This window comes from Brachypodium distachyon, chromosome 1, assembly GCF_000005505.3.
Source record: "Brachypodium distachyon strain Bd21 chromosome 1, Brachypodium_distachyon_v3.0, whole genome shotgun sequence".
Taxonomy (NCBI): domain Eukaryota; kingdom Viridiplantae; phylum Streptophyta; class Magnoliopsida; order Poales; family Poaceae; genus Brachypodium; species Brachypodium distachyon.
The window spans coordinates 49103491-49129072 of record NC_016131.3 but is presented as its reverse complement, the minus strand read 5'-3'; the positions used below and the strand labels follow the sequence as shown (position 1 = coordinate 49129072).

The following is a 25582-nucleotide window of genomic DNA, read 5'->3' as shown; positions in this document are numbered from 1 at the left end:
TGTTCTTCATCTTCTGTGTTACAGCCAAGTAAATCATTGACAGGAAATGAACTTGTGCATCTGGTCCAGTGATCAAAGCCAAACAGATGCATGAAGAAACATGCAGGACAAAGTCAATGCAGTCTGGAAGCTTAAAAACTTCTCGGTCGGGGCAGAGGGACTAGCAACAAGTAGTTAAGACTTAAAAGTATTACACATCCATCCAGTGCAAGTTTTGACAACACAGCTATATAAACACCAACTAGTAAGAAGCTTGACTGCTCCTTAGTTCTAACAAGCTCTGAGCACTAATGGCAGAGTTCTAGATACTGGGTTACCAAAATAACTGCAAAAGCTCCAGTACCATTTCCATCAGGAAGCTTGCAGAGCAGCAAGCTGTAGCTGCGCCGGAATCACTGGACATCAGAGTAGAACATGCTTGGGTACACCCAGAGTGGCCGCATCTTGCGGGACCGGCTTCTTTTGTACACTGACTTAGGACCGGCAGATGGATCCCGCTCGAGGCCCACACCGTGCACAGTAAAAGAGTGGCGTGCCGCGTAGTACAGCCACCTGCTCCTCCCTCCCCATTGTTCGGCTCTCATGCAAGAAAATGGCTGGCTCCTCACGTCACGCCCAACAAAGAGTGCCCAGTTGTCCAGCTGCGTCACCTCCACCCATTTTGCAGGGTTTGTCGACGTGTCAAGGCGGTGGGGTATACATTGCAGCACCCACCAGCCTGGACACATTGTGGTAAAACAGAAAACCATGAGAAGCATGTCACCACAGGCAACCAGCCATGGATCAATATACGGGCTTGGCCTCAGGTCGTCGATCCACTCGGTTGATATCTCCTGCAGGCCAAGCTGGGGGGACAGCTGCAATGTGTAGATCTTGTAGCTATCATCCATGGCTATGAACTGACCATTGAATTCCACAATCTGTTCTATCCACGCATCAGAAAGCTTGAGTTCAGACCAAGAGTCGCTTCCAACAGGCCAATCAAACAGGGAGGATTCAGTGCTGACAAGGAGGTGTGAATTGGGTGATGTAAGGGGAGCTGTCAGAATCCCGCTGAAGTAAAACTCTTTCTCACAATTGCCGCTGAATGGGAGATGTGGAGGTGAGACCTCAGCACCACTGAACACATCAACAACAAGGCAATGTCCACCGCGGAAGCATATTAGTTGACCATAGGAAGACCCAGCAAAATGCATCTTCTCATAAATTTTTTGGGGAATCTGGCAGCGAAGGCCAATGTTCTGGTTGATTGGATCAATGACCTTACATGTTCGGAGCTTGTGACGACCAATATTAGAAGGGAGACCGGGATCTTCAACATGTGTATTCAATTGGACGAGGAGAGGTGGGAATTTGGCACAGAAGGTAGACTTGGTTGGGTATGAGGAAAATGCAGCACGCCAAGAGCGGCAGGTGGCAGCGAAGGCAAGAAGGTCACGAAAGGATCCGGACAGACCAAGAATTGAGTGAAGCGGGCCGTCAGGGAGGTCTGCCCAACCTTGGGGCCCAAACACAGCAGGCTGTGTGGAGACAGAGGCGAGAAACAGTTTGCTAGGGCTCTGCATTGTGGCAAATTCTCTGCAAAACATAACAATTTGAAGGGAAACAAATTAGAAAGACTAGCCAATAAAACTTGTTTGCGACAGTGAACACCATCTGTATCTTCAGGACAGGGAATCGAAACAGTGCCGGATGCTACTAAATTCTGCCCCTGGCAGTACACAGTAAACAAAAACAAATGACGCTCTATCTCTATGAATAACGAATTAACAATGCTCAGTCACAACAACACAAGGTGAGATTCTAGGGTTCTTCCCACTTGGGCAGTTTTAATCCTCCTTTCCATTTGCCAGATCATTTCGTGGGGTACACGCCGGGCTCTCAAATTAACTTGTGCTAAAATAAACCCCAAGCAAGCCAATTCTTTCTAGCCACACAGTTGAGTCCCATGATCAATGAATCCCACCTAGGGTTCTAAGGACTTGGCAGTCAGACCTAAATCTCGTACAGGTGAAATCGACCGAGAAAATTCGAACCCTAGCGAAGCAGCTACGCGGGTTCGAGTTCTTCTTCCCAACAGGAACAATCAATTACACGGCGGAGCACACTAAAATTAACCAAACGACACCAGAAACAGGCTTCGAGACATGAACCGAGGAAAGGAAAACGAGAGGAACTGGGGTTCGGGTGAGGAAGAGAGGAGAAAGCGCAGGCCTTGGTAGATGATGCCGGCGTCGGAGACGAGGACGATGCGGGTGGCTGGCTTGTGCGAGGCCGGCGTCTTCTCCGGCGGTGTCGCCGCTGGGGGCTCGCTTCGGGAACCGCGGCCCACACTCTCTCCCTCGAGGCCGCCGGGGCGATGCTGTATTAGGGCGTGTACAGTGATGTCAGTCTTCTGTTAGCAGGATAAAATTTGACGGGGAAGAGAGAGAAACGAAGAAAAATCACAAGTATTCTCTTAATTAAGAGATGATTTTTTCACAAGAATGATAAAACAAATTTACCATTGTACTAGATTTCAACTTTTTCTTAACATTTATTTAGTTAATTTTATTCATCTAAACATTAATTTAAGATAGAACACTAAGAGATGACACATTGTACAACATGTTTTGTTGTCTTTTCTAATTGACGTGAAATGCCTAAGATAAGATAGTCTTATCAACCATTATACATGCCCTTATCATTCGCCAAGGCCCCCACATGGGCTTTTGTGGGCTTGCTTGCTTGCTTCAGAAAGAACTCCATATCTCATCCTCAAATGTATCTCATGGAACGTATAACCCCTTGAAATCGAAAACCGTTTATTTTTAACCTTGAAATTTACAAAAACGGACAAATCACCCCATTAGACGGTTTTCGTGATGATGTGGCCAATTTATAGCGGTTTTGCCGCTGACTAGGATTGTTGACCTCACTTTTGACTTGATGACGTGGCAATTATAGATTTCATGTCTCATTTTTTGAACAAAAACCCCCTTTCAGCGCATCGAGAGATGCCAGCCATGGCAACCAAGCGCGAGAGCCATAGAGGCGGCGAGGAAGCTAGTGGCAGCGGGGATGGAACTTGTTTAGGGCGTCGTCGTGGACCTCTCTGACTCTGAGCACAGCCTGGACAAGGGGGGGGGACGGATCAGCAGTGCAACGATGTCCTCCTGTGCAGCTTCTGGGGAATGATGTCAGGTGGAGGGCGCAGGGCGATGGCAGCCACTGACGAGCGGTGGTGGCGCTCGACACGAGATCGTCGGAGGGCTCCAAATCTGAAATCAACAGAGGAGAAATAGCCATGAGGTATCAGTGGTGCCGTGGCTTGAAGGAATTGAAGAAAGGAGGTCTCTCTTGGTCGCAATGGACGGCCGCCGCCGCCGCCGACGAGCAGCGGTGGCACTTGGCTTCACTGGCTGTTGCAGGCCTTGCCTCGCCGCCTTGTACATCGCTTCTGTGCGCGGGTCACACACCAAGATGCACGGCCGCGTGCCGCCATCCGTTGCGCATTCCGCGGGTGATTGGCGTGCCAACCTGCGTTGCTTGGTGCTGGCGTTGGCGAAGATGGGGAGAGTTGGGCAGGCGCGGGCTCGGGTGAGGGCGAAGGGAGGCACGTGGGGTCCGGGCGCTCCTTCTGGAGGCAGCGGCGGCGCGGGAAGACTCGAAGGCGGCGGATCTCGCCGTGGTCGGGGAAGAAGGCGGCATGGCCGGAGGCCATGGATTTCGGCTCGAGCTCCAGCTCGGCCAGGGGCGCGGGCGATGCCAGTAGGGGCGGGCGGCGGCGAGTGGGTCTGTAGGCAGGCGGCGGCGCGGCCTGGGGACAGGGCCAGGCGGCAAGGCACGGGAGGTAGCTCGGGCACATAGAGGAATGTGCAGAGAGGAAGAACAGGGGGGAAGAACAGGAGTCACATCAGCACGTCAAAAATTCTAATCAACAACAAAACCGCCCTAAATTGGCCACATCATCACGAAAACCGCCTAATGGGGTGATCTGTCCGGTTTTGCTAATTTTAGGGTTAAAAATAAACGGTTTTTGATTTCGGGGGTTATGCATCCCTCGAGATACATTTGAGAGTGAAATATGGACTTGTTTCCTTGCTTTACTTGTTGCTTGGATTTGTTGGGCTGGGCCATATTCAAGCGGCCAGATTTGTTGGGCCGGGCTAGGCTACGAATTTTTTTTCCTGTCGTGGACATTGTATTTCTCTGACACAACGACTTTTTTACTTTATCCATGTGAATCTGATGACACTGGGGCACATTTTTGGTTTCCTGACTCAAGAAAAATTGATGTGCAAGCAAAACATGTTTGCCCATTCCAATCAGCCAGACACTGGCAGTTCTGACGTTCATCTTTTGTGTTACCTTGAAGCAAGACATTGACAGGAAATGGACATGGGCCCTTCTGATCCATTGATTTTATAAAGCCAAGCACATCCAAGAACATATAGGACGATATTAAGGCAAATGCAGTCTATAGAAGCTTAAAAACTTCTCAGTTCGGCAAGACACTAGCAACAAGTAGTTAGGATTTAAAAGTGCTAGACATGCATCAAGTGCAAGATTAGACAACACAGCTATATTAACACCAACTCAAGAAGCTTGGCTGCTCCTATAAGTCCTGACAAGCTCTGAGCACTAATACCAGGGTTGCAAAAGCTTCTTTACCAATTTCCATCAGGAAGCATGAAGAGCAGCAAGTGTGTAGCTGCAGCTGCGCCACAACGACGATCACTGGCCATCGGAGTAGAACATGCTTGGGTACACCCAGAGGGACCGCAGCTTGCGGGACAGGCTTCTTTTGTACACCGTCTTGAGATGAGCGGATCTATCTGGCTCGTCACCCACTCCATGCACAACAAAAGAGCGACGGGCAGCGGAGTACAGCCGCTTGCTCCTCCCTCCCCATCTTTCCGGGCTGATGCAAGTAAACGGTTCGCTCCTCATGTCACCCCCAACAAAGAGTGCCCAGTTGTCCAGCTGCTTCACCTCCACCCATCTCGCAGGGGCGGTCGACGTGTCAAGGCGGTGGGGTATGCATTTTAGCACTGACCAGCCTAGAAACATTGTGGTGAAACAGAAAACCATGAGAAGCATGTTGCCGCAGGCCGCTAGCCATGGATCCATATACGGGCTTGGCCTCAGGTCGTTGATCCACTCGGTTACTATCTCCTGCAGACCAAACTTGGGGGATAGCTGCAGAATGTAGATCTTATAGCTATCATCCATGGCGCTGAACTGACCATTGAATTCCACGATCTGTTCTATCCATGCATCAGAAAGCTTGAGTTCGGACCAAGAGTCGCTTCCAACCGGCCAATCAAACAGGGAGGATTCGGTGCTGACAAGGAGGTGTGAGTTGGGTGATCCAAGGGGGGCTGTCAGAGTGCCGCTGAAGTATAACTCCTCCTCACAATCGCCGACGAATGGGAGACATGGAGGTGAGACCTCAGCACCACTAAACACATCAATAACAAGGCAATGTCCACCGCGGCAGCATATTATTTGACCATACGAAGAGTCAGCAAAACACATCCCCTGATAAATTTTTCGGGGAATCAGGCATCGAAGAGCCATGTTCTGGTTGATTGGATCAATGACCTTACATAAGCGGAGCTTGTGACGACCATTGTTAGGCAGATCAGGAGGTGCAAAATGGTTACTCAATTGGACGAGGAGAGGTGGGAATTTGGCACAGAAGGTAGATTTGGTCGGGTATGAGGAGAATGCGGCACGCCAAGAGCGGCAGGTGGCAGCGAAGGCCAGAAGGTCACGGAAGGATCCGGACAGAGGAAGAACTGAGTGAAGCAGGCCGTCTGGGAGGTCTGCCCAACCTTGGGGCCCGAACACAGCAGGTTGTGTGCAGATAGAGGCGATAAACAATCTGCTAGGGCTTTGCATTGTGGCAAACTCTCTGCAAAAGACAACAAATTCAAGGAAACAATTTAGAAAGACGAGGCAATAAAGAAATGAAAAAGGAAAGCAACGATAGCCTGAATACCAAGGCCCTAGCCCACGGATAGATAAACATATGCTGTTCTTCATGTCTGAAACTAAAACATGCCTTCTATCAAGGCTTGTACTTGTACAAATATGTTATCTTATCAATTCGTTTTGGGGAAATTCTTGTTGGATTCAGGAAGAATGCCCCCCTATTTCGTTAGGGAAATTGTCCACGCTACGACACAAAGCAAAAATAAAAACACCTACAAAGCACCAAGGAACCATGATCAGCTACACCGGCACAATTCTTACTCAGAATGTGAACTATTCACCAAACCAACACAAAATCTAAAAAGTAGCACCAAACAAGCAGTTCCTTGGGCACAACCCCTTGCACAAAGATAATTCAGCTGTCAGCCTGTCACAACCAAACTCAATCGCTGAAACTTCTTTTGACCATTGCCTCCATGCAGCTACAACTTCTTCGCGAGACTCATCATCGCGGCTCATGATACTCCGAAAAGGCCACATATGCATGGTCTAGTGACAAACTGACAATGTCCAGTAAATGGGAAACACCAGCACACCGGAATATTCTCCTGAGGTGCAATCTAAGCAGAAGACTCTAAATTTCTGCTCAAAACGAGCAGCCCAAATCAAATTCCAGCATTCCATTACAGACTTATTTAATTAGACTTTGGTACTAGTACTATTTTTTGACAGTCTATCCGTCTTTTTTTTTTCTTGCACCAAAAATCTTGCGTAAACCCAACCCAAGCAGCGACAACCAGTCGCACGATGCAGTCGGTCTCTCTGCCGACCTGGATTTTCGGGGCAAGCGAGAGAGAGAGAGAGAGAGAGAGAGAGAGAGAGAGAGAGAGCAGGCCTTGCGGAAGAAGAAGACGGCAGTGCTCGGCGATGAAGTTGCGGTGGCTGTCTGGATGACTGACGCCGGCGGCGTCTCGGCAGTTGGCCGCTCGCCTCCCTTCCCTTCCGCTTCCGGGAAGGGCCTCAACTCTGCTGTCACTCTCCCGAGGTTGCTGCTTCAGAAGAATCAGAAGAGTGAAAGTTGGGCCGAATTGGGCCGAGATCTCAACTGGGCCCCCCGCTGAGTGGGCCCACAAATAAGCTCTTCATGGGCTTCATCGGTTGAGCTAAACCCAAATAACAAGTTCAAGGCCGATTGTGACACCGCCGCCGCTTGATTCCGTCTCCTCGCCGACGAACAAACGCGAGGCGACGACGAGGCGGCGATCTGGTCGGAGCCTCGGAGGAGCCGCTGGTACTGCTGGACGGACGACCCATGGCCGGAGGCAGCAGCCGCCGCCGCCGGCGCCACCGCCGAAGAGCGCGGCTGTCGATGGACGCCGAACCCTCATCGCCGCCGCCGGCACCGGAAGCCAGTCCCAGCACCAGGTCTGCGCGCTCACCCGCCCTTTACCCTCTTCTGTTTCTCGATTCAAAGATCTTCCCACCTGCCCTTGAACAATCTGAGCTAGTCTTCGTGGCCATGGCGCTGCGCTCCCCCTGCTGCACCCGGCACCCCTGCTCCTGAACAATTCTCGGCCGGCGAAACGATAGTGATACGATTTGGTGGAACTTCTGGCTGATTTGCTTTGCTGACTAGCTGTTCACAAGTCAAGACTCGAGAGTCCCTTGTTCGAAATGCATTTGCAGTGGGATGGTTGTTGAAGATGAGCTGTACAAAGGGGGGAATTGGGAATTCTAGGCAATCAAAATGTTCGAATATTAGTTTTCCAGAAAAATAAAAAAAGATGGGAGCGTATCATAGACATTTAAATGTTATGAAGATGGCTATTTGTCCGTCAGTTTAGACTTCATTTTCATGCTGATGAGCACAACAACTGTCCATGGGTTAGGGTTGCATATGAAGACATTATGCTGTTGTGCAAAAAATGACATGCTATAGGTGGCTCTGGTGTAGCCTATTCTGATTGAGAGTACTATGGGAATGTTTTCAAATTTAGAGTACTGTGGGAATAAGTAGAGTTCGATTAGATATTTTTTTTGACTTGGTGTGTAGTAAGAGCATACCAGAAAATTTTAAAAATGCAAACCGTATTCAGAATTTCAGAAGCGTTGGGAACTTCAGAAAAAAATCTACCTGCAAAATTTTGTTGATAAATACTTTCACTCGTAGGCTACAAAGATAAGACAAATACATGGATCTACAGTTCAATATCACATCTAGTGTAGCTCACATGACACATTATTTCTTAATGAAATTTTGCAGACATGTATATGTTAGCATGTTTATCCAGATTTTTGTCAAACTTGTAAACAAATTATTAAAATAAGAGCTCCATGGATCTCGGGAGCCAAAAAATTGTTCTGGAGCATACCCCATTTCTGATGGATTGCTAGCTATGTATTTATTGTATCTGAGTTCTTTCTTCTATCCACTAATCTTGACTTTTTTATATGACAGAGAAGTTGCTGTTGCAGTGAGACCCTCCAAGAAAACCTTTGATGCCTCGGGCTCTACCCCTTCACTCTCGTCGGGATGTCATGTTTGGGAAAACCTTCTAGACAGCATGCTCCACCAGATCATTGCGCTCATTACCTCATTCCATGACTTCCTTGCTTTCACTGGCACCTGCCGCTCTTGGCTTATTGCGGCCTCTTCCTTCCCATCTGCATATAATTTCACCTTTCCACCTCTCCAACTCAGTCCAGATTTTGGTGGTGCCATTTACAACCCTAATCGCACATGGCAGCTTGTGGATCCTGCTAAGAAAACTTCTTCCCTTCGCTGTTCAGCGCCTGGAATTACTCCATATCCCATGCGTTATCTTGGCTGCTCATATGGGTATCTTATCTTCTCCGATCGTGAACGCTGCCACCTTGCTGATGTGTACACTGGTACTAAGGTGAAGCCTCCCAAGTTCCGATCCGGTGGCAACTTTTTTATCTACTGTGGCATCCTTGTGGCTCCACTCAATTCACCCAACTCGCAACTTATTCTTTTCTCAAGAACCGCCTTGCTCCAGTGGCATGTTGGAACAAATTCCTGGATAGAGCATCCTCGTGTTGGTGAACACATCCTTCAGATCGTGACTTTCAAAGGTCAGATGTTTGCCATGGACTTTGTTCAGAGGCTGCACATTATAAGTTTGTCACCTCAGCTCAGCATACAGGAAGTAGCAGTTGTGTGGGAAGAGAGCATGTTAGTAGGCCTGCATTCTAAGCCATGGTTGGTGGTCTGTGGTGACATGCTTCTCTTGGTCGATCTCTCGGTAAGCACGGGTCAACTGTTTGGCTTCTCTGGCACCTTTCAAGTCTTCCGCCTCGACTTCTCAGAAGAACCAGCTAAGTGGGTGAAGATGCAGAAGTTGGAAAATTGGGCTCTCTTTCTTACCAATGATAGAAGGACCCCTACATTTTCTTGCATGAACCCCGAAAGATGGGGAGGAAAGAGTAACAACATTTACGTTCCGATGGGATCTGAAGATTTGGATGAACCCTGGACTGCAATAGAGGTTGGACAACCAGTGCCGAGCTCAACTCACCATATGTCATTCAGTTCCGCACCCACTGCACATTGCAGTCCACTGAATAGCCTCTGGGTGCTGCCAGCTTTGGTTTATGGAGTTTGCCAGTGACCGATCATCGTTGCTAGTAGCAGTTGCATGGTTTTGTTAGTCTTTCACAAATCATGTCACTTGCTGCTTTATATGATTCAGTTAGCCAGTCGGTTATGCAACTTCCATGATTTCCTGACTTGGCACCAAATATTTGTGTACAAGCACATTAATCTACATTGTGTCGCTACAACTTTGTGGCGTTTAATCGGCTTCGGTGGCAGCTTTGTTGAGGTTAATTCTGTGTACTGAACAAGAAGGCACATTCTGGGTATGCAAGCACTGGTTTCAAATCTGGTAACTTCTTCGCATTGCTTGGTCATGTGTGTAATCTGGTATTTCTTCTTCGTATGTACTATGTGCCCCCCACCCCTTTTTTTTTACCAAACTTCAATCTCTATATAATAGAAATCCAGTACTCATAGCTTTACTATCTTATTCTGAGCATCTGGGAAGCAACAACTCGATCTGGTCGGTTTCAGTTTTATGTAATTTCCATGGTTTTTTGACTTGGCGCATAATGTATTGAGTACAAGAATATTAATCCATAGTGTCTCTGGTTAGAGATCCTCCTGCACCGTGATGGAACGCAGTAGCTATGGCTCATTCACAATCAATCAGCATCTGATGTAGAAGCTTGGTTGAGGTTAATTCTGTGTACTGAACAAAGGCCAACAGCGGTTTCAAATCCGGTGACTTTTTCATATTGCTCGTTGAGGTGTGTTTGTTCCTCTATCTGGTATGTTTTGTTCCTATCTACCTTCTGCCTCCCTTTTGTTTTCTCCTTTCATGCTGTGAGCGCCTTTTGGTTTAATTGGAGGCATACAACGTATAGTGATGGTTCAGTCCAGTAAGATCCTTTTGAGATGTCATTTATCATGCAAGACATGCAATGTTATTCAGACAAAACATTTATAAAGGAACAGATGTTTTTTATTTCCAAGTTGCTACCAGTACTAGCCAGTGGCCACACAAGATGTATGGCACTTTTATTTTGACACTGCTACATCAATAGACTTAACGGTGATACATCTAGCTAGCACATCACAGATCGTTTCTTTTCAGTAGTAGGCACCACCTGCACTGGTAGAAGCCGTAGCGATGCTGCAGGGGCTGGTGGTGGTGATGATGCAGTATGACGGGACGTACACGGCGCACATCTGTGGCAGTGTGTGCAGTGCCGCCATCATGATGTGAAAATGAGCTTCCTCCTCTGGCTGGTAGGAACCCTGTGATTGTTGCTGTTGCTGTTGCTGCTGCTGCTGCTGCTGCATGATGGCCTGTGCCACACCGTTGACAGCTTGGCACCGGAACTGCTCCGGGATCTGGGCCAGCTGCTGGCAAAACTGTTCCCTCATCACCTGGCAGCTGCTCGCCTGCTCGCCTGTCGCAAATGTGAATGGTACTGTCCTTGGGGTGCACTGCTGCAGGTACGCCCTGCCCAGGTTGATCAGCAGCTGCTGCTGCTGCTTTTGCTGGCTTTGCTCCCCGTAGCTCTGGCTGCAGGTCGTGTCCGTCCATGCAACAGCGCTCGTCACCGCGAGGGCGAGGAATGCCAGGAAGAACATCTTCATGGTGGCTGGCTACTAGTTTGCTTTGATGTTTATGTTTATGTGAAGGATGGATGATGGAGGAGGATCTACATGGTACATGGCTATTTATAGCTGCCATGGCATGATTCCTACATTTCTTTCCTAGGTTACTTTTCTAAAGCGTTTGGATGCTTTCCAAACTGATCATTTGGTATTGTTGTGTTAGGTGGCACTGCAAGTCCAATCTTTGGATGATCATCAAATATACTTTTCAGAACACATATGTGGCTGTGAGCTAAGATCGAAAACCGATGTGACTCATCCACATTACTTTACATGTCAAGCATAGATCTTGATTGCATTCTTTCGTGAAACCCATTTTGTAATGTTGTGTAAGTTGTTAGATATAAATCAGATTTTGCCTTCACACGCAACATGCTTTTCTAGAAGATATAGTTTATAATCTTGTTTGAGCTGATGAGATTAGATCATATAGCAACCTTTACATGTCAAGGGTTGTTGTACACTCCAATTAACTGTTTCCTGGAACAGATTTGCATAAGATGAGAGCACGGCATGACTAATTAAGTTCCCTTTACATGTCAAGGATTACATTGGAGCTATACTCTGGTGTTGTGAAACTGAAGTATACTGAACTGAATTTGTTGTCTTCTGTAAAAGAAGATTTATGATGTATGCACTCAGCATGAGCTAAGACCTTGAGGTCGCTATTTGCTGCTAGGTCCTTGTCCAAAACTCCAAATTATGTTATTCACTAGGATGGGATGGGATGGGCCGGGCCTAGCGTTAAAACCTGAATGAAGAATTGAGGTAAAGAGAACTTCACCTGTATTGTTGTACTTGTTGTTCAGCTTATTAGAGAGATGGAAGAAGCGGTGGAGCACGTGGAAGCGTAATCGCTGATGCTCGACATGACCACCACTGCCGCTTAGTCTTCCTCCTCTTCGCCGATGTAATACCCATGGACCTTAACCAGTTGCCTTATACTCCATGTCTCTCTGTGTTCCTGTCTCATTTGTATGGTCAATTTTGTTCGTGGAAAGAGTAGATATATTGAACAGTACTCTCGTTTTTTGCATCTGATCTCATTGTGTTCACCTGAGATTTTTGCATTACATGCACTTACATTTATATGATTGATTGTGCCTTGTTATAGAATTAAATATATGGATATAAGGCGTTGAAACTCGGACAGGGTGGTTTTCATCTACCGTACGTTCAGTTCTGGTTTAAGTGCTACCTAGATAATAATGAATCTGCAACAAAATTCAGCCAAACCCAAAATCCAATGCTCTTCTGGAAGCACTTGCCATATTATTAGTTTGAGAAAGGCGGTTATGGTGTATAGTTCACTAGAAAAAGATTTCTATGAAACTTCAACAATGCTTCTATCAAGTGTAGATTCTCTATAGAAACGCCGTACTCATAGCATTCATGTCTCTTATTCTGAGCTTCCGAGAAGCAGCAACTCAATGTTGTCAGTATACTTGTTCAGTTTTCTGGTTTCTCGACTTGGCACCAAATGTGTTGTATACCAGAATGTTAATCTATATTATCTCCATCACCAAACCTATGGTTTCTTGACTTGGCATGAAACACAGCTCAAGGGCTATGGCTCATTGACAATTAATCGGCTTTTGATTTAGCAACTTGGTTGAGGTTCATTCTCTGTACCGAACGAATGATCACATTCTGGATATGCCAAAACAGGTTTCAAACCCGGTAACGCTCTCTTTCATGTGTGTTTGTTCCTTTATCTTGTATTTTTTTCTTCGTTTAAATGGAAGGAATATCAATATGTACATTAATGGTTCAAGTAAGATCCTTCTGAGATTTATCTATCATGCAACACATGCAATGTTATTCAAACAAAAGCTTTATTCAGGAACAGATGTTCCTTATTTCCTAGTTGCATCTAGTACTAGCCAGTGGCCACACAAGATGATGTATGGCACTTTTATTTTGACACCGCTAATCATCAATCGACTTAACGCCTTAACGGTGATACATCTAGCTAGCACATCCAGATCGTTTCTTTTCAGTAGAAGGCACCTCCAGCACTGGTAGCAGCCTTAGCGATGCTGCAGGGGCTGGTGGTGGAGATGATGCAGTATGGCGGGACGTACACGGCGCACATCTGCGGCAGTGTGTGCAGCGCCGCCATCATGATGTGAAAATGAGCTTGCTCCTCTCGCTGGTAGGAACCCTGTGATTGTTGCTGTTGCTGCTGCTGCTGCTGCATGATGGCCTGTGCCACGCCGTTGACAGCCTGGCACCGGAACTGCTCCGGTATCTGGGCCAGCTGCTGGCAAAACTGCTGCCTCATCACCTGGCAGCTGCTCGCCTGCTCGCCTGTCGCAAATGTGAATGGTACTGTCCTTGGGGTGCACTGCTGCAGGTACGCCCTGCCCAGGTTGATCAGCAGTAGCTGCTGCTGCTGGTCCTGTTGCTGGCTTTGCTCCCCGTAGCTCTGGCTGCAGGTCGTGTCCGTCCGTGCAACAGCGCTTGTCACCGCGAGGGCGAGGAATGCAAGGAAGAACAAGGTCTTCATGGTGGCTGGTTACTAGTTTGCTTTGATGTTTATGCTTGTGTGAAGGATGGATGATGGAGGAGGATCTACATGGTACATGGCTATTTATAGCTGCCATGGCATGATTCCTGCATTTCTTTCCTAGGTTACTTTCCTAAAGCGTTTGGATGCTTTCCAAACTGATCATTTGGTATTGTTGTGTTAGGTGGCACTGCAAGTCCAATCTTTGGATGATCATCAAATATACTTTTCAGAACACATATTTGGCTGTGAGCTAAGATCGAAAACCGATGTGACTTATCCTCATTACTTTACATGTCAAGCATAGATCTGGATTTCATTCTTTTGTGAAACCCATTTTGTAATGTTGTGTAAGTTAGATATAAATCAGATTTTGCCTTCACACGCAACATGCTTTTCTAGAAGATATAGTTTGTAATCTTGTTTGAGCTGATGAGATTATATCATATAGCAACCTTTACATGTCAAGGGTTGTTGTGCACTCCAGTTAATTGCTTCCTGAAACGGATTTTAATAAGTTGATAAGATAAATGACATTAGTAGAGGACGGCATGACTCATAAAATTCCCTTTACATGTCAAGGATTGTCTTGGAGCTATGCCCTGGTGTTGTTAAACTGAAGTATACTGAACTGAATTTGTTGTTTTTTGTGAAAGAAGATTTATGATGTAACTTAGTACTCTTCCAAGGTGGTTATTTGCTGCTAGGCGCACCCATACTTGGCCCATCAAGTCGTTGTCCAAATTATATTGTCCACTGGGCTGGTTTGTGTCGGGCCTAGCGTTAAAACCTGCATGTAATATGGAGGTAAAGAAAATCTCACCTAGAGATGCAAGACGTGGTGGCACACGTGGAGGGGCACTCCCTGGAAGTCGGCGTGCCCCTGCTTCGGCATCAGGGGCCGTTTGCGTCGCCATCTTCCTCACCGGCGTAATACCCTCAAACTCTAACCTTACCTTATACTCCATTTTTCTCTCCGTGTACCCGTCACATTCTTTTGGTTAATTTCATTTGTGGAAAGAGTAAATAGATTGAGCAGTACTTTTTTTTTTTGCATATTATATCATTGTATTCTGAGAATTTTTGCATTACATGCACCTACATCTGTAAAATTGGTTCTGCCTTATTATGGTATTAAATTAGATGGATTCAAGGTGTTCACCCTCGTTTTAGGCTGGTTTTATTCATGTAACATTCAGTTCTGGTTTTAGTGCTATATAGATAATACTGCAAAGTTTGCAACCACAATTTAGCTAAACCCAGAATCCAACCCTTTGATTTTGCATCTTCTGGAATCTGCCAAAGAAAAAGAAGTTCCAGATTGAGATTGAGCCTTCTTTTTATCTAGTGGGCAACGGCGCTTAGCGCTTACCATATTATTAGTTTCAGAAATATGTGGTTGTGCTGTAAAGTTCACTAGACAAAAGATCTGTATGAAACCTTGACAGCACTTCTATCAGGTGTAGCTTCTCTATACAAACGCAGTTTTTATAGCGTTCATGTATCTTATTCTGAGCTTCGGAGAAGCAGCAATTCAATGTGGTCAGTGTACTTGTTCAGTTTTCTGTAACTTGCATGGTTTCTCGACTCTGCACCAAATATATTGTGTGCAAGTATATTAATCTATGTTGTCTCCGCACTCCGGACTCAGGCACCGAATCTATGGTTACTCAACATGGCACCAAACGTGGCGCAAGGGCTATGGCTCATTGGCAATTAATCAGCTTTTGATGTAGCAACTTGGTTGAGGTTAATTCTTTGTACTGAAGGTATCTCTTGTTCCTATCTACCTCCTGTCTCTTTCTCCTTTCATGTTATGAACTTCTTTTGGTTTAATGGGAGGAACACAATTTGTACACTGATGGTTCAGTCGAGTAAGATCCTTATTTTTTAGAACGAGTAAGATCCTTTTGAGATGTTATCTAGTCCGTATCATGCAAGACATGCAATGTTATTCAGACAAAAGCTTTATTCAGGAACATATGTTCTTTATTTCCAAGTTGCAACCTGTACTAGCCAGTGGCCACACAAGATGATGTATGGCACTTTTATTTTGTCACTGCTACTACATTGATCGACTGAATGCTGATCCATCTGGCTAGCACAACACAGATCTTCTCTTAAGAGTCGTAATCATAGTAGTCAAAACGGGGAATGGCGGTGCAGTACTCCGGGACGTGCACGCTGCACATCGATGGCAGGGTCTGAAGCGCCATCCTTATGATCTCCGGCTGATCTTGCGGCTGCATGATGGCTTGTGCCATGCTCTGGATAGCCTCGCACCGGGACTGCTCAGGGATCTGGACCAGCTGCTTGCAGCACTGCTGCTGCATCGCATGGCAGTTGCTCAGCTGCCACATCCGCCACTGGACTAACGGCAGTGTCACCAGGCTACATTGCTGCTGTAGGAACTTCATACACGGCGTCATCTGCTTCTGCCACTGTTGCTGTTGTTGCTGCTCGCATTGCTCCGATTGCTCACCATATTCCTGGCTGCAGGTCGTATCCGACTGCGCAACAGCGCTGGTCACCACTAGGGCTAGGAGGGCGAGGACGAACAAGGTCTTCGTGGAGATATGGCTACAAGTTTACTTTGATGCTTATGTTTCTGTGGAGAATGATGGAAGAGGATCTTCACAGTGCGTGCCTATTGCCTAACTGCTATTTATAGCTGCAATTGTATATATGGCTTGCTTCATTCTGTTCCTAGTTTGCTATTCGTGAAGTGTTGGATGCTTTTCAAACCGATTATTTGGTATTGTTGTGTTAGGTGGCACTACAAGTCTAATCTTGGATGATCATCCAAGCTATCTTTTCGCACATATTATCTTGCCGGTAGCTTACATGTAAGCGATACATCTGGATTGCTTATGATTTTGTTATTAGATGAAAATCAGGTTGGCATGGCTTGTGAGTTCACTTTACATGTCCAGGATTGTTCTTGACTTTGTGTTACGTGGAAGCTATGGTTTGTAATCTTGTTTGAGCTGTTCAGATAGATCATATTGGTAAGCCTTTACATGTCATTGTCAAGGTGTTGTCTGCACTCCACAGATTTCTGAAACTAACTCTATAGTGTTCTGTGAGTTGGTAAGATAGATGGAAGTATTAGTAGAGTGTGACATGATTCATCAAATTCTCTTTACATGTCATGGAAAATCTAATGTGAATACAGGTCCATGTAAACCCCTTCGTCAGGTTGTACATCTTTGTTTGTAGGTGCACTGAACATTGCTGTTACAGCAGAGCGCAAGATTCAACACCTGGATAGTATGCTGACAGTGCTGTTCTGGCTGTAGGAGATATGGGCTTCAACTTGGTAAGAGTCGACTCCCAATACTAGCTAAGCCAATAAAAACACTAACTTGTTCAACCACTGTCATCAAAGAAAGCAGACAAAGTCCTGGCTAGGAGCAACTGCCAAGGTTGAACCTGATAAAATTGATGTTCGATACTTAGATTCCCTTTTGTAGAATCTGATATTACTAATTCTTATTTCTTCTTTTTTATCACAATTGAGAGCTGCAGTTTTTGTGTTCATCCACGTTTTTCAGTACCCATGGCACTTCTGAGGTACAGATCCTCTTATTTGCAGCCACTACGATCACCATTAACATATGCGATCTGTTGGCTGTTCATGCAATCATGCTACCTTCTATTTTCAGGCTGCTGAGCAGGAACATGATTGAGAAGAAGGCTGCTGGCCATATATAGCTACGCCCTCGATCTGGTGTTGTTGATGATATTCAGGTAATGCTGGCTTTCTTAACCCAGCATTAGTAGCTAGGCATAAGCCGTACGTACGGCTCAACTAAATAACCTTCTGATCAAAACCTTTCGATAACTTCAGTTGCGATCTCCTTGCAATCTATTGGACCATTGCTCCCCGTACGTCAATGGGTGCATGTACACCAACTATATCAAAACCAACTGGGAGATGTCCACAGGGTGGTAGCATTTTGTGTCTTCGTTCTTTAGTCAACACCACGCTTAATCCCTGTGTCTTCAGTGGACTTCTGTGGATTGCTGCACTGTATTAGTGTGTTAATTTGCATGCCTTTTGCTTTTGTAGTCCTGCGCAAACTTAATTAGTTACTAGCTTTCTCGTTAGGATGCCGTTGAGAAAGGTGTTGATTGAGGCTGGATGTGCTCTTTTGTTGAGGCTGGCATGGGCATATAAAAGTGGATTCCGTCATCGAATCTCTTTAAGAATTAAGAATGATGAGCAGAATGTAGGAGAACGGAGTTGATCATCATCATCTTACTCTGCTAATCAAAGTATTATTATCTGTACAGTTTGTGTTTATCTCTTAGGGTGCAATTTTATGATTGTTTTCATCCACTTAATTGCATTAACACTCTGCCATTGACAAGGTTTGGACACAATTTTCAGTTATCAAATTAATTAAGCATGACTCGATGGTTTCGCAGCTTTGTGCATACGAAATCGGAAAAGGAGCATCCTCTCATCTCCCCAATCAGGTTCCTGTCAACGGCCACTCAAAGCATGGGTTGATGGCTGCTGCTGCCTGCTGGGATTATTGGGGTCCCCCATAAGGTATGTGCATTATCTACAAAAGAAACATACATATATATATGATGTCTGTAGTGTAATCCTCCTTGTTCCTGGTTTGCAGTATTATTGTACAGAGATCTTATATCCTGTAAATGCCCCCACGCTAAGGCCCTGTTTGGAATGGGCGTAAATTTTGTTGGGTGTACACCCAACAAAATTTACACATGTTCTAAACATAGTCTAAATCATCGTTAACTTTAATTTTTCAGTATACCTCCACTGTAAGTTTTGCTGCTTGGAACAGTACTGAAGAAAACACGCGGAGCTGCAACCTCATCTCACTGTTTTAAATCACCAGTGAAGACAACATTTGCATGTTTGAAGCAACCACTGGTTATCATATAGCTGCGAACAAAAAGCAAGATATCCAGATAGCTCCAAGCTGCAGTTGGTTCGTTTGGTTTGCCTTGAGATGGATGAATGCCTCAACTCCACTGTATGTTTCCTAACAGATTTTTCCCTCTCTTTTCTTCTGTATGTTCGTGTGTGTGAAAAGAAAAGAGAATAGGTTGCCAGGTTCAGCATGGGCCATGGAGGCAGGAGCCTTGCAGCAGCATCTTCAGACTTCAGGGCAGGGCCATTCCTGATCCCTCACCTCTGACGCCTGGGCGTGGCGCGCACCTGACGGAAGAATGGACAATGGGGCAAAACTCTGATATATAGACTCTGAGATAACCTATGCACCTCACCAAGAGCTAGCTAAGTTTAGGTACGTACATACCACACTGCCAGCCTGCGGTGCAATGCAAAAGCCTTTGTTTGACTCACACTCTGCCACGCTCGCTCACTCTGGAGTCTGGAGACCGTGTTCTCTCTTCGTTGTTTCTTTCTAACCTAACCGGGTATATATATGGTCATATGTGTTTGTTTGGTTTTACCACAGCTTTCAGGGCATGTATCGTATGGGCTCTCTGTCTGTCTATCTAACTGGGGATCTGATTGAACAAAAGCGGTTCAGTCCAGTTCCTCCTTTTTGACCGTGCAAACCAACGGGACTGGAACAAGAACAACTCTCTGATACAGAACACAGATATAGATACAGGTACGCATGCTGCTACTTCTCTTTCTGCAATTCCTCTTTCAGAAACGCAAATAAATCCTTCATGGGTATGTTATTAGAGCTACGATACTAATAGGGAACGGTGCTTTACTTAGACATATCTCTGCATGCCATCTTCTTCTTCTTGCTAACTATACTTTAAGAAAGAAAAAAAGTGTCTATGTTGTTTTTGGTCCCTCCCTCCCTGCACGCGGATACTCGGGTACAGTACTAGCTAGCACTAGCAGAGTATTTTTCATCGGATACTCAGGTGAAAGACAGGCTAGGTTAGAAAAATACACTACTAGGTAAAAATATATACTCATGGCATTGGATGCCCGTGTGGCAGCTTGTTTGGGCGCCGCAGCAGCAGCAGCAGTTTTCTTGGCAGTGCCAATGCCAGCATATCGTAGGAGCTGCTGAGCTAGCTTTAGTAGCAAGGCAAGCAGAGCAGAGCAAGTCCAGTCCAGTGACTCCAGTGGGTCTGTGGGGGGCTGGCTGATCTTTGTAATTCGCATCGCATGTAGAATATACCAATACGCTAGATGTCGTGGTGGTGTCACGCCAGATGCCATATGATGGTTTATGTTGGGGCCGATGGACGAAGGAAGAACCAGAGGAGGGAGGACGTGAAGAGAAACACCCACAAACACACAAGCACACACAGATTTACCAAAGTTCGGAGCCTCTTGTAGAGGTAAGACTCCTACTTCTGCTTTGTTGTATAAGGCGAGATAGCAAGATCTACAATGGTGCTCCTTGAGCAGTTTTCTTGAGGAAGAAGAAGAAAAAGAAGGGGAAAACCCTATGTGTCTAAGTCTTGGATCCGAGGGATAGCGCTCCTATTTATGGACCGTCCATGTCACACTGACATGCGGGTCAATGGCTAACGTTATCTTCTAAGGGCCCCGCCGAGCACGCGCCTTGGTTCCCTCCGGGTGGCACCGCAGGGGACAAGACAATTTTACTTTTCCTGGCGTCCTACAACAAGTACAGCAGCCACCTGCCGGCTTCCATCATTGATTCTCTTTCAGTGCTTCTTTGCGCAGTCGCCTGGCACCGCAACGTAAGCAACGACTACTTTCCCGTGATAAAGAGAACATTGCTCTACTCTGCGCCATGAGATAAGGATAAAACTGTTGAGCCATCTCGGCGGTGGCTGAGATCAGGGTACTCGTCCTTATCCCACAATCACATAAGACAAGATAGTCATGCCAGCATACACTTGGTATGCCGGCTTAGTATTAGCTTGGCTTAAGGATGCCGGCGCACATGTCCGTGCCGGCTTTGCCTTCGTCATCTCGGCTAAAGTGAGTCGTCATGACCCTACCCGGGGTCGTCCCCCCGACACTCGATGAGGCCGGGAGAAAGAAATTCTTCATCTTTGGAGTGTTTCTAGGAATTCAACAAAAAATAAAGAGACAAATACACCGTATAGTATAGTGTATGATCCCAACACCTGTACCAAGTACAATGCAGGATTATATATGTACAGGCAAAACAAACCCTGCCTGCCAAAATACCATGGGATGGGATCGACCCAACTTATCCCTGTGTTAGGGCTGACAAATACTTCCTTGCAAAAAACAAAGGAGTGCCAATTACTAACATGCATATAGCAATGTGAAAAACGGGCCCTCATGTCGATGCATGCGACCCGTTTGTTTGAAATGTACTGCTGTCCTTTTATTTTTTTAGATTGCAGGGACCCTCTTGTACTGTTTCCATCCAGTGGCACTAACTATGGAGTTTTCTTCTGCCTGGGCCACTTGGTAACTCTAACATGGGCTAGGCCCTGCATCTTCCTTTTTTTCCTACTAGAAACCTAAAGGTGTTCCTCTCTAGCTGGGCCTAAACTGCAGTTTCCACCTAACCTACTAGCATCTGTGCTTACAAAGCTACTCCTATAGTGGTCCTAATAAAAAAGAAGGACTGCTTATGTAGTCCTGTGTTCATCTTTTCATGCTAGAAACCTAAGGTGTTTGTCCTTGCCAATTTCCTATGACCAATTTTATACTAATCAGAATCAGCCATAGTACAACTGCTCTGATCTTATCATCTTCAAACGCTCATCAGCGAGATTTCAAAAAGGCATTACTAGAAAACCACCCGAAATTCCCAAAGTAAATGCAAGGATCTATTATCACATCTTTTTTACATGTGGATGCGATCACTTTGATGATCCTTTTAGGTCTGAAAAATCTTAGTTGCCTATATGGAAAAACGGAAACACATATATACACCATGTTGCTGTTTTAACAATGACAGGAATAAAGACTAGCCTAAGCTCATCACCATCATCTTTTTGTGCTTTCAAACCTTTTGCTTTCTCTGTCTAGCATGCCCCATCATTTGGATCCCTGCGAGGCCTCAACATCTTGATTGCATAGAGGGTAGTGAAAAGGACACACATCCACGAACACCACAGACATGGTGAACAGGGCGTCTATATGGGACTCATGTTAGACTTTAAAGGCTTTGAATCTTTGTGGCTTTGGGTGCCAAGAATTCAATGTGGCCGGCAGCTGCGGCCTCCATGTTGCCATAGATTGGACAGGCACCACAAACCCTTGATGAAAAAAATTGGCTATGGGAATGAAAATTGACTTATTGTCGATTTTCATGCGCCAACAAATGCCCTGAAATTTGATCCGTTCAGAAAAGGTGGGCAATATATATATTCATACTTCGACAGTATATTTGTTTCATTTCTTTTATCATTATTTTGAGGACAATTCTTTTATCATTAGCAGGGGCTTACCCTCCTTTTCGGAAAAAACAATCTGTCGTATGATGAATTTATTTATTTCTCTTGTGGTGGTAGTAGATAAAAGGTTGACCTACCAACAAATAGCATGCACTCTGCAGTTCTTCCTTTTAAAATAAATAAATAAAATTGGTAATTCTAACTAACAATATTTCTCGGTCACATCCTGTGAGAAAAAGCACTTGTTTCTAGATAGCAACATGACAAACTACACAACTGACTGGTCAGGAAAACCCTAAAGGACCATAGATATGTGTAGATGAAAATGGTTTGGAATTTGGAAGACATTAACAGATTTGACTTTTTGCAGCCTAGCTTGTCACCTCAACTTTTTTTTATTTGTCTAATGTTTTCTTTGTTACCTTTCTTATCTAGAGAACATATGGCTCCTGCTTGTGCTTGCATAATCTTACTTGGCTCAAATAGATGGATTTATTTGCTGTGATGTCCTTGTACATGATGACATCGTTGACACTTGCATTTCTAAACTAGAAGATGTCACGTGTACTTTCTCCTGCTATTCACATTGAAAGCATACAAAGTTGTACTGCAGCAGCCAGTTTTTTTCTTTCAACCAAATTCATTTACTCCGTTCCAAGAAATAATCATTCTGCAAGAGAAGACTTCGTGTGCTACAGTCCTTATATAATTCAGTCACCACCGGAGAGGAAAGAAAAACTTTTTCACTGTCCAGTAACAAAAATGAACAAGGCATTTGAGGTTGTAGAAATATGAGTAAATGATAAAATGAGTACACAGACATCTGGCTAATACTCTTTTTCTTTTACATGTTTGTGAATTTTTTTGAAACCATAACGAGATGGAATTCTTTATGAAGACAAACAGTGGCGGAGCTTGCCCAATATGGGAGCCTGGGCAAAATACACTGTAAACTAATTTTGTCCAACGTTTTTTGCTAACCTAATCAGCTTGTTTACTTTGATTAAAAGGGGTTTAACTAGTGGAGCCTGGGCAATTGCCCAGGGTGGCCGGGCCTTGGCTCCACCCATGAGGACAAATGTGGTAGTAATACAGACGAAAAATCAAACACTTCCGTGTGCGCTCGTTAATGCTTTATTAGAACCTTAAATGCACACATTATCAAACAAACTCCAGGAATGTTAGCAAAAAAAATTAAATGTACATGCTGTTCTTGAGCCTTATAAAATTTGCAATGAAGCTCCAATGCCAGCACTGAAATTCTTGAGACATACTCATGCTGTTCGCTTGCTGCATGAATCTACACCAACTTTGGCACTCAGAATTAGGGGCTTTGTGGTCAGGTGTCCTGTCGGTCCATATGTCTACATTATCCCCACAAATGCTGGCTGTCATGGGTGCACAGCCGTATGCATCAAGCGACTACAAAATGGATGCATGTTAGTATCTATCTTCTTCACTTAGCGGTCACAATAGCTTCAAAGCTAGGCTTCTTGGACACTTTGTGTATATACTAGTACAATGACATCGCTTGTGATTTGGGCCATTAATTTGTTTTTGGCAAAAGTACATGATCCACTCCTGGCATGCTATAGTCTTCACCCGGTGATTAAGGAAAGAAGATTCCCTAATTCCTGCGAAAATCGAAACTGCTAATTATTCGCTAGGAAAGGAACGTATATATACGGAGTACACCCCATTTTATCGATGGAATGTGATATCTATTCAGTGGTGAAAGGTTTATTATCTTTGTTCTTTATTATTCAGGTGAAGTACCATGCTAATCAGTGCACCATGACAGCTTAAGGATAATATCTGGTGAATGTGAATCTGAATTCTCCATCTTTTCCTTTTCCTTTTCCTTTTGCGCCGTTCAAAAAGAGTTGGCGCACTGGCTTTTTCTTTAATCTTATTTTCTCCTTTTATTTTCCCTCCTTGCTCGTGGGCGTTGGACACTTTGGTGTAGTGTAACTACTAGTAGTACGATTTAAGTAGCTTGATTTGGTTAATTATTCTCAAGCATATCGTAAAGCAATTTGAGCACGGCTATATACCCTTGGAAGCAGAGTACTTAGTCCTGTATAAGTACTTCTCAATATTCCTTGGAATCAGAGTAGTGCTTAATTACAGGAGTACGGTACTCGCCAATATTCTTGACTGTACACCAAATCAGTGCCCCTTGGGAGTTGATTACATGGGATTTCACTTTGGGATACATGAATTTTGCAAGTACTTTCCGTTAGAGTTGGAAAAAATACTGGGTTTTTTTTTTGTATGCGAACTCAAAGTCTCTTTTCAGAATCTATAAGACCTCAGAGTTTGAAATAGCCTCTGAACTACCGGCAAGGAAGTTAAAAAATTCTTCTTTTTTGATTGTTTGGAGGGAGGGGTAGTGAGGCAGGCAAGAATCTTGCCAATTGGAAGTTATGATTCCTGCTGCGTAGAAAAAGGGAAGTAATGAAGCAGGTGTGGTTAGGTTGGGACAAACTTTAATTAATCCAAACGTAAACAAAGCAAGTGCGTTGGTCAACTCCCGTGTGCGAAATCTTAACTACTAGTACTGGGGTAGGGAACCATGGCTTTGATGCAGCCGGCGCTTAATCAGTTGTTTAATAGCCATTAGAGATTAAACAAAAGCGCTGGCAGTACTATTAGTGCTAGTAGCAGTTAAGGTAGAGAAGACAAAACGCCAGGCAAGATCGATGAGCTAAACATAAATTACCCTCTCAAACAGCTAGCTAAGCTAATTACTGCTGGTAGGAGTAGTACAGTACTAGGAGCTAAGCTAATTACTACCCTCTTAGACATAAAGAAGGGAGCTAAGCTAAAGTAATACTCCCTCTGGTTCTAAATATCTGTACATTTAGCTTTTGTTAATCCAAACTTTGTTAACTTTGACTAACTTTGTAGGAAAAAGCACTAACATATGGAGAACTACTATTAAATATATTTCATTTGTTTGATTACATATGTTGGTATTTTTATCTACAGTACAAGATAGATCAAAATTGATGAAGTTTGACTCAGAAACAACCCAATGTACATATATTCAGAAACGAAGGAGCTACTAGTTCAAGTAGCTAAGCTAAATTACTTTCTCAAACAGCTAAGCTAGCTCAAAGGTGATTAGCAGCAGCAGTAGCCAGTAGTACTACAAGTTCTAACGGCTAGCTAATTCCTCTCTGTCTCTCTCCCGTGACATGTGACCGTTGGGACAGAGAAGAGAGTTATACTGATGAGTAACGGCTAGAAACGTCCGGGTCAAGAATCACGCTTCAAAACCTCAAGAGATTCGAATTCGGTACAGGTTAAGTAGTAGTACTAGCCGCCAAGTCCAGAAACAAAAAAGAAAGAAGCAGAACCAGGTCATCTTCTTGGTCAGATTCTTCAGGCTCGATCGTGTCCTTTCAGGCTGCATGCTTTAATACTCGTGCAAGCATGATTATTTATCATCATTACTCTCTCTTTTTCTTCACCAAAAAGAAAAAAAATATGTTTTTTTCTGTTTCCTCGCATTCTTCACTCTTCTTCTTCTGGAAATCAGTGATTTTTGGAAAACGTTGATTACCGGATGCAAATTAAGATGGCCATAATAATGGTAGACATGCTGGTCTGCCGCCCGGGTC

The 25582-nt window shown here is 44.8% G+C and overlaps 6 protein-coding genes and 2 long non-coding RNA genes across 9 annotated transcripts; 2 read left to right on the top strand and 6 right to left on the bottom strand.

Annotated features, from left to right (window-relative positions):
* Nucleotides 1-161: 161 nt before the first annotated feature.
* LOC100838623 lies at nt 162-2385 on the bottom strand. The gene is made up of 2 exons (XM_003557110.4): nt 2215-2385; nt 162-1578 (listed from the first exon to the last, which is right to left on the bottom strand). The coding sequence occupies exon 2, from the start codon at nt 1563-1565 to the stop codon at nt 393-395; it is 1173 nt and encodes a 390-aa protein (XP_003557158.1). The 5' UTR covers nt 1566-1578; nt 2215-2385; the 3' UTR covers nt 162-392.
* A 2210-nt stretch (nt 2386-4595) lies between these two features.
* On the bottom strand, nt 4596-6949 carry LOC100838026. The gene is made up of 2 exons (XM_003557108.2): nt 6815-6949; nt 4596-5899 (listed from the first exon to the last, which is right to left on the bottom strand). The coding sequence occupies exon 2, from the start codon at nt 5884-5886 to the stop codon at nt 4717-4719; it is 1170 nt and encodes a 389-aa protein (XP_003557156.1). The 5' UTR covers nt 5887-5899; nt 6815-6949; the 3' UTR covers nt 4596-4716.
* Nucleotides 6950-7110: 161 nt separating this feature from the next.
* Nucleotides 7111-10234, top strand: LOC100833646. 2 transcript variants are annotated; one of them, XR_002961673.1, is made up of 3 exons: nt 7111-7344; nt 8378-9827; nt 10095-10234. XR_002961673.1 is itself a non-coding variant. In XM_010229769.3 (2 exons), exons 1-2 carry the CDS (start codon nt 7232-7234, stop codon nt 9549-9551), a joined length of 1287 nt encoding a protein of 428 aa, XP_010228071.1. In that variant the 5' UTR covers nt 7111-7231; the 3' UTR covers nt 9552-10078. The 2 variants fall into 2 exon arrangements, 1 of the variants encoding a protein (XP_010228071.1); XM_010229769.3 differs by lacking the exon at nt 10095-10234 and having other exon boundaries at nt 8378-10078.
* Nucleotides 10235-10428: 194 nt separating this feature from the next.
* On the bottom strand, nt 10429-11306 carry LOC100833342 (avenin-like a5). The gene has a single exon (XM_003561102.4). The coding sequence runs from the start codon at nt 11102-11104 to the stop codon at nt 10592-10594; it is 513 nt and encodes a 170-aa protein (XP_003561150.1). The 5' UTR covers nt 11105-11306; the 3' UTR covers nt 10429-10591.
* A 1577-nt stretch (nt 11307-12883) lies between these two features.
* On the bottom strand, nt 12884-15571 carry LOC100832720 (avenin-like a4). The gene has a single exon (XM_024456735.1). The coding sequence runs from the start codon at nt 13632-13634 to the stop codon at nt 13122-13124; it is 513 nt and encodes a 170-aa protein (XP_024312503.1). The 5' UTR covers nt 13635-15571; the 3' UTR covers nt 12884-13121.
* Nucleotides 15572-15717: 146 nt separating this feature from the next.
* LOC106865677 (avenin-like b1) lies at nt 15718-16222 on the bottom strand (the record flags this gene model as incomplete). The annotated part of the gene is made up of 1 exon (XM_024458279.1): nt 15718-16222. A coding segment is annotated over one exon (468 nt), but the record flags the coding sequence as incomplete, so codon positions are not given.
* A 2173-nt stretch (nt 16223-18395) lies between these two features.
* LOC112269738 lies at nt 18396-19098 on the bottom strand. Its single transcript, XR_002961675.1, has 2 exons — nt 18932-19098; nt 18396-18831 (listed from the first exon to the last, which is right to left on the bottom strand). It is a non-coding gene; the product is annotated as an uncharacterized LOC112269738 (long non-coding RNA).
* Nucleotides 18783-22568, top strand: LOC112269737. The gene is made up of 3 exons (XR_002961674.1): nt 18783-18919; nt 19094-19252; nt 22392-22568. It is a non-coding gene; the product is annotated as an uncharacterized LOC112269737 (long non-coding RNA).
* The last annotated feature ends 3014 nt before the right edge of the window (nt 22569-25582 follow it).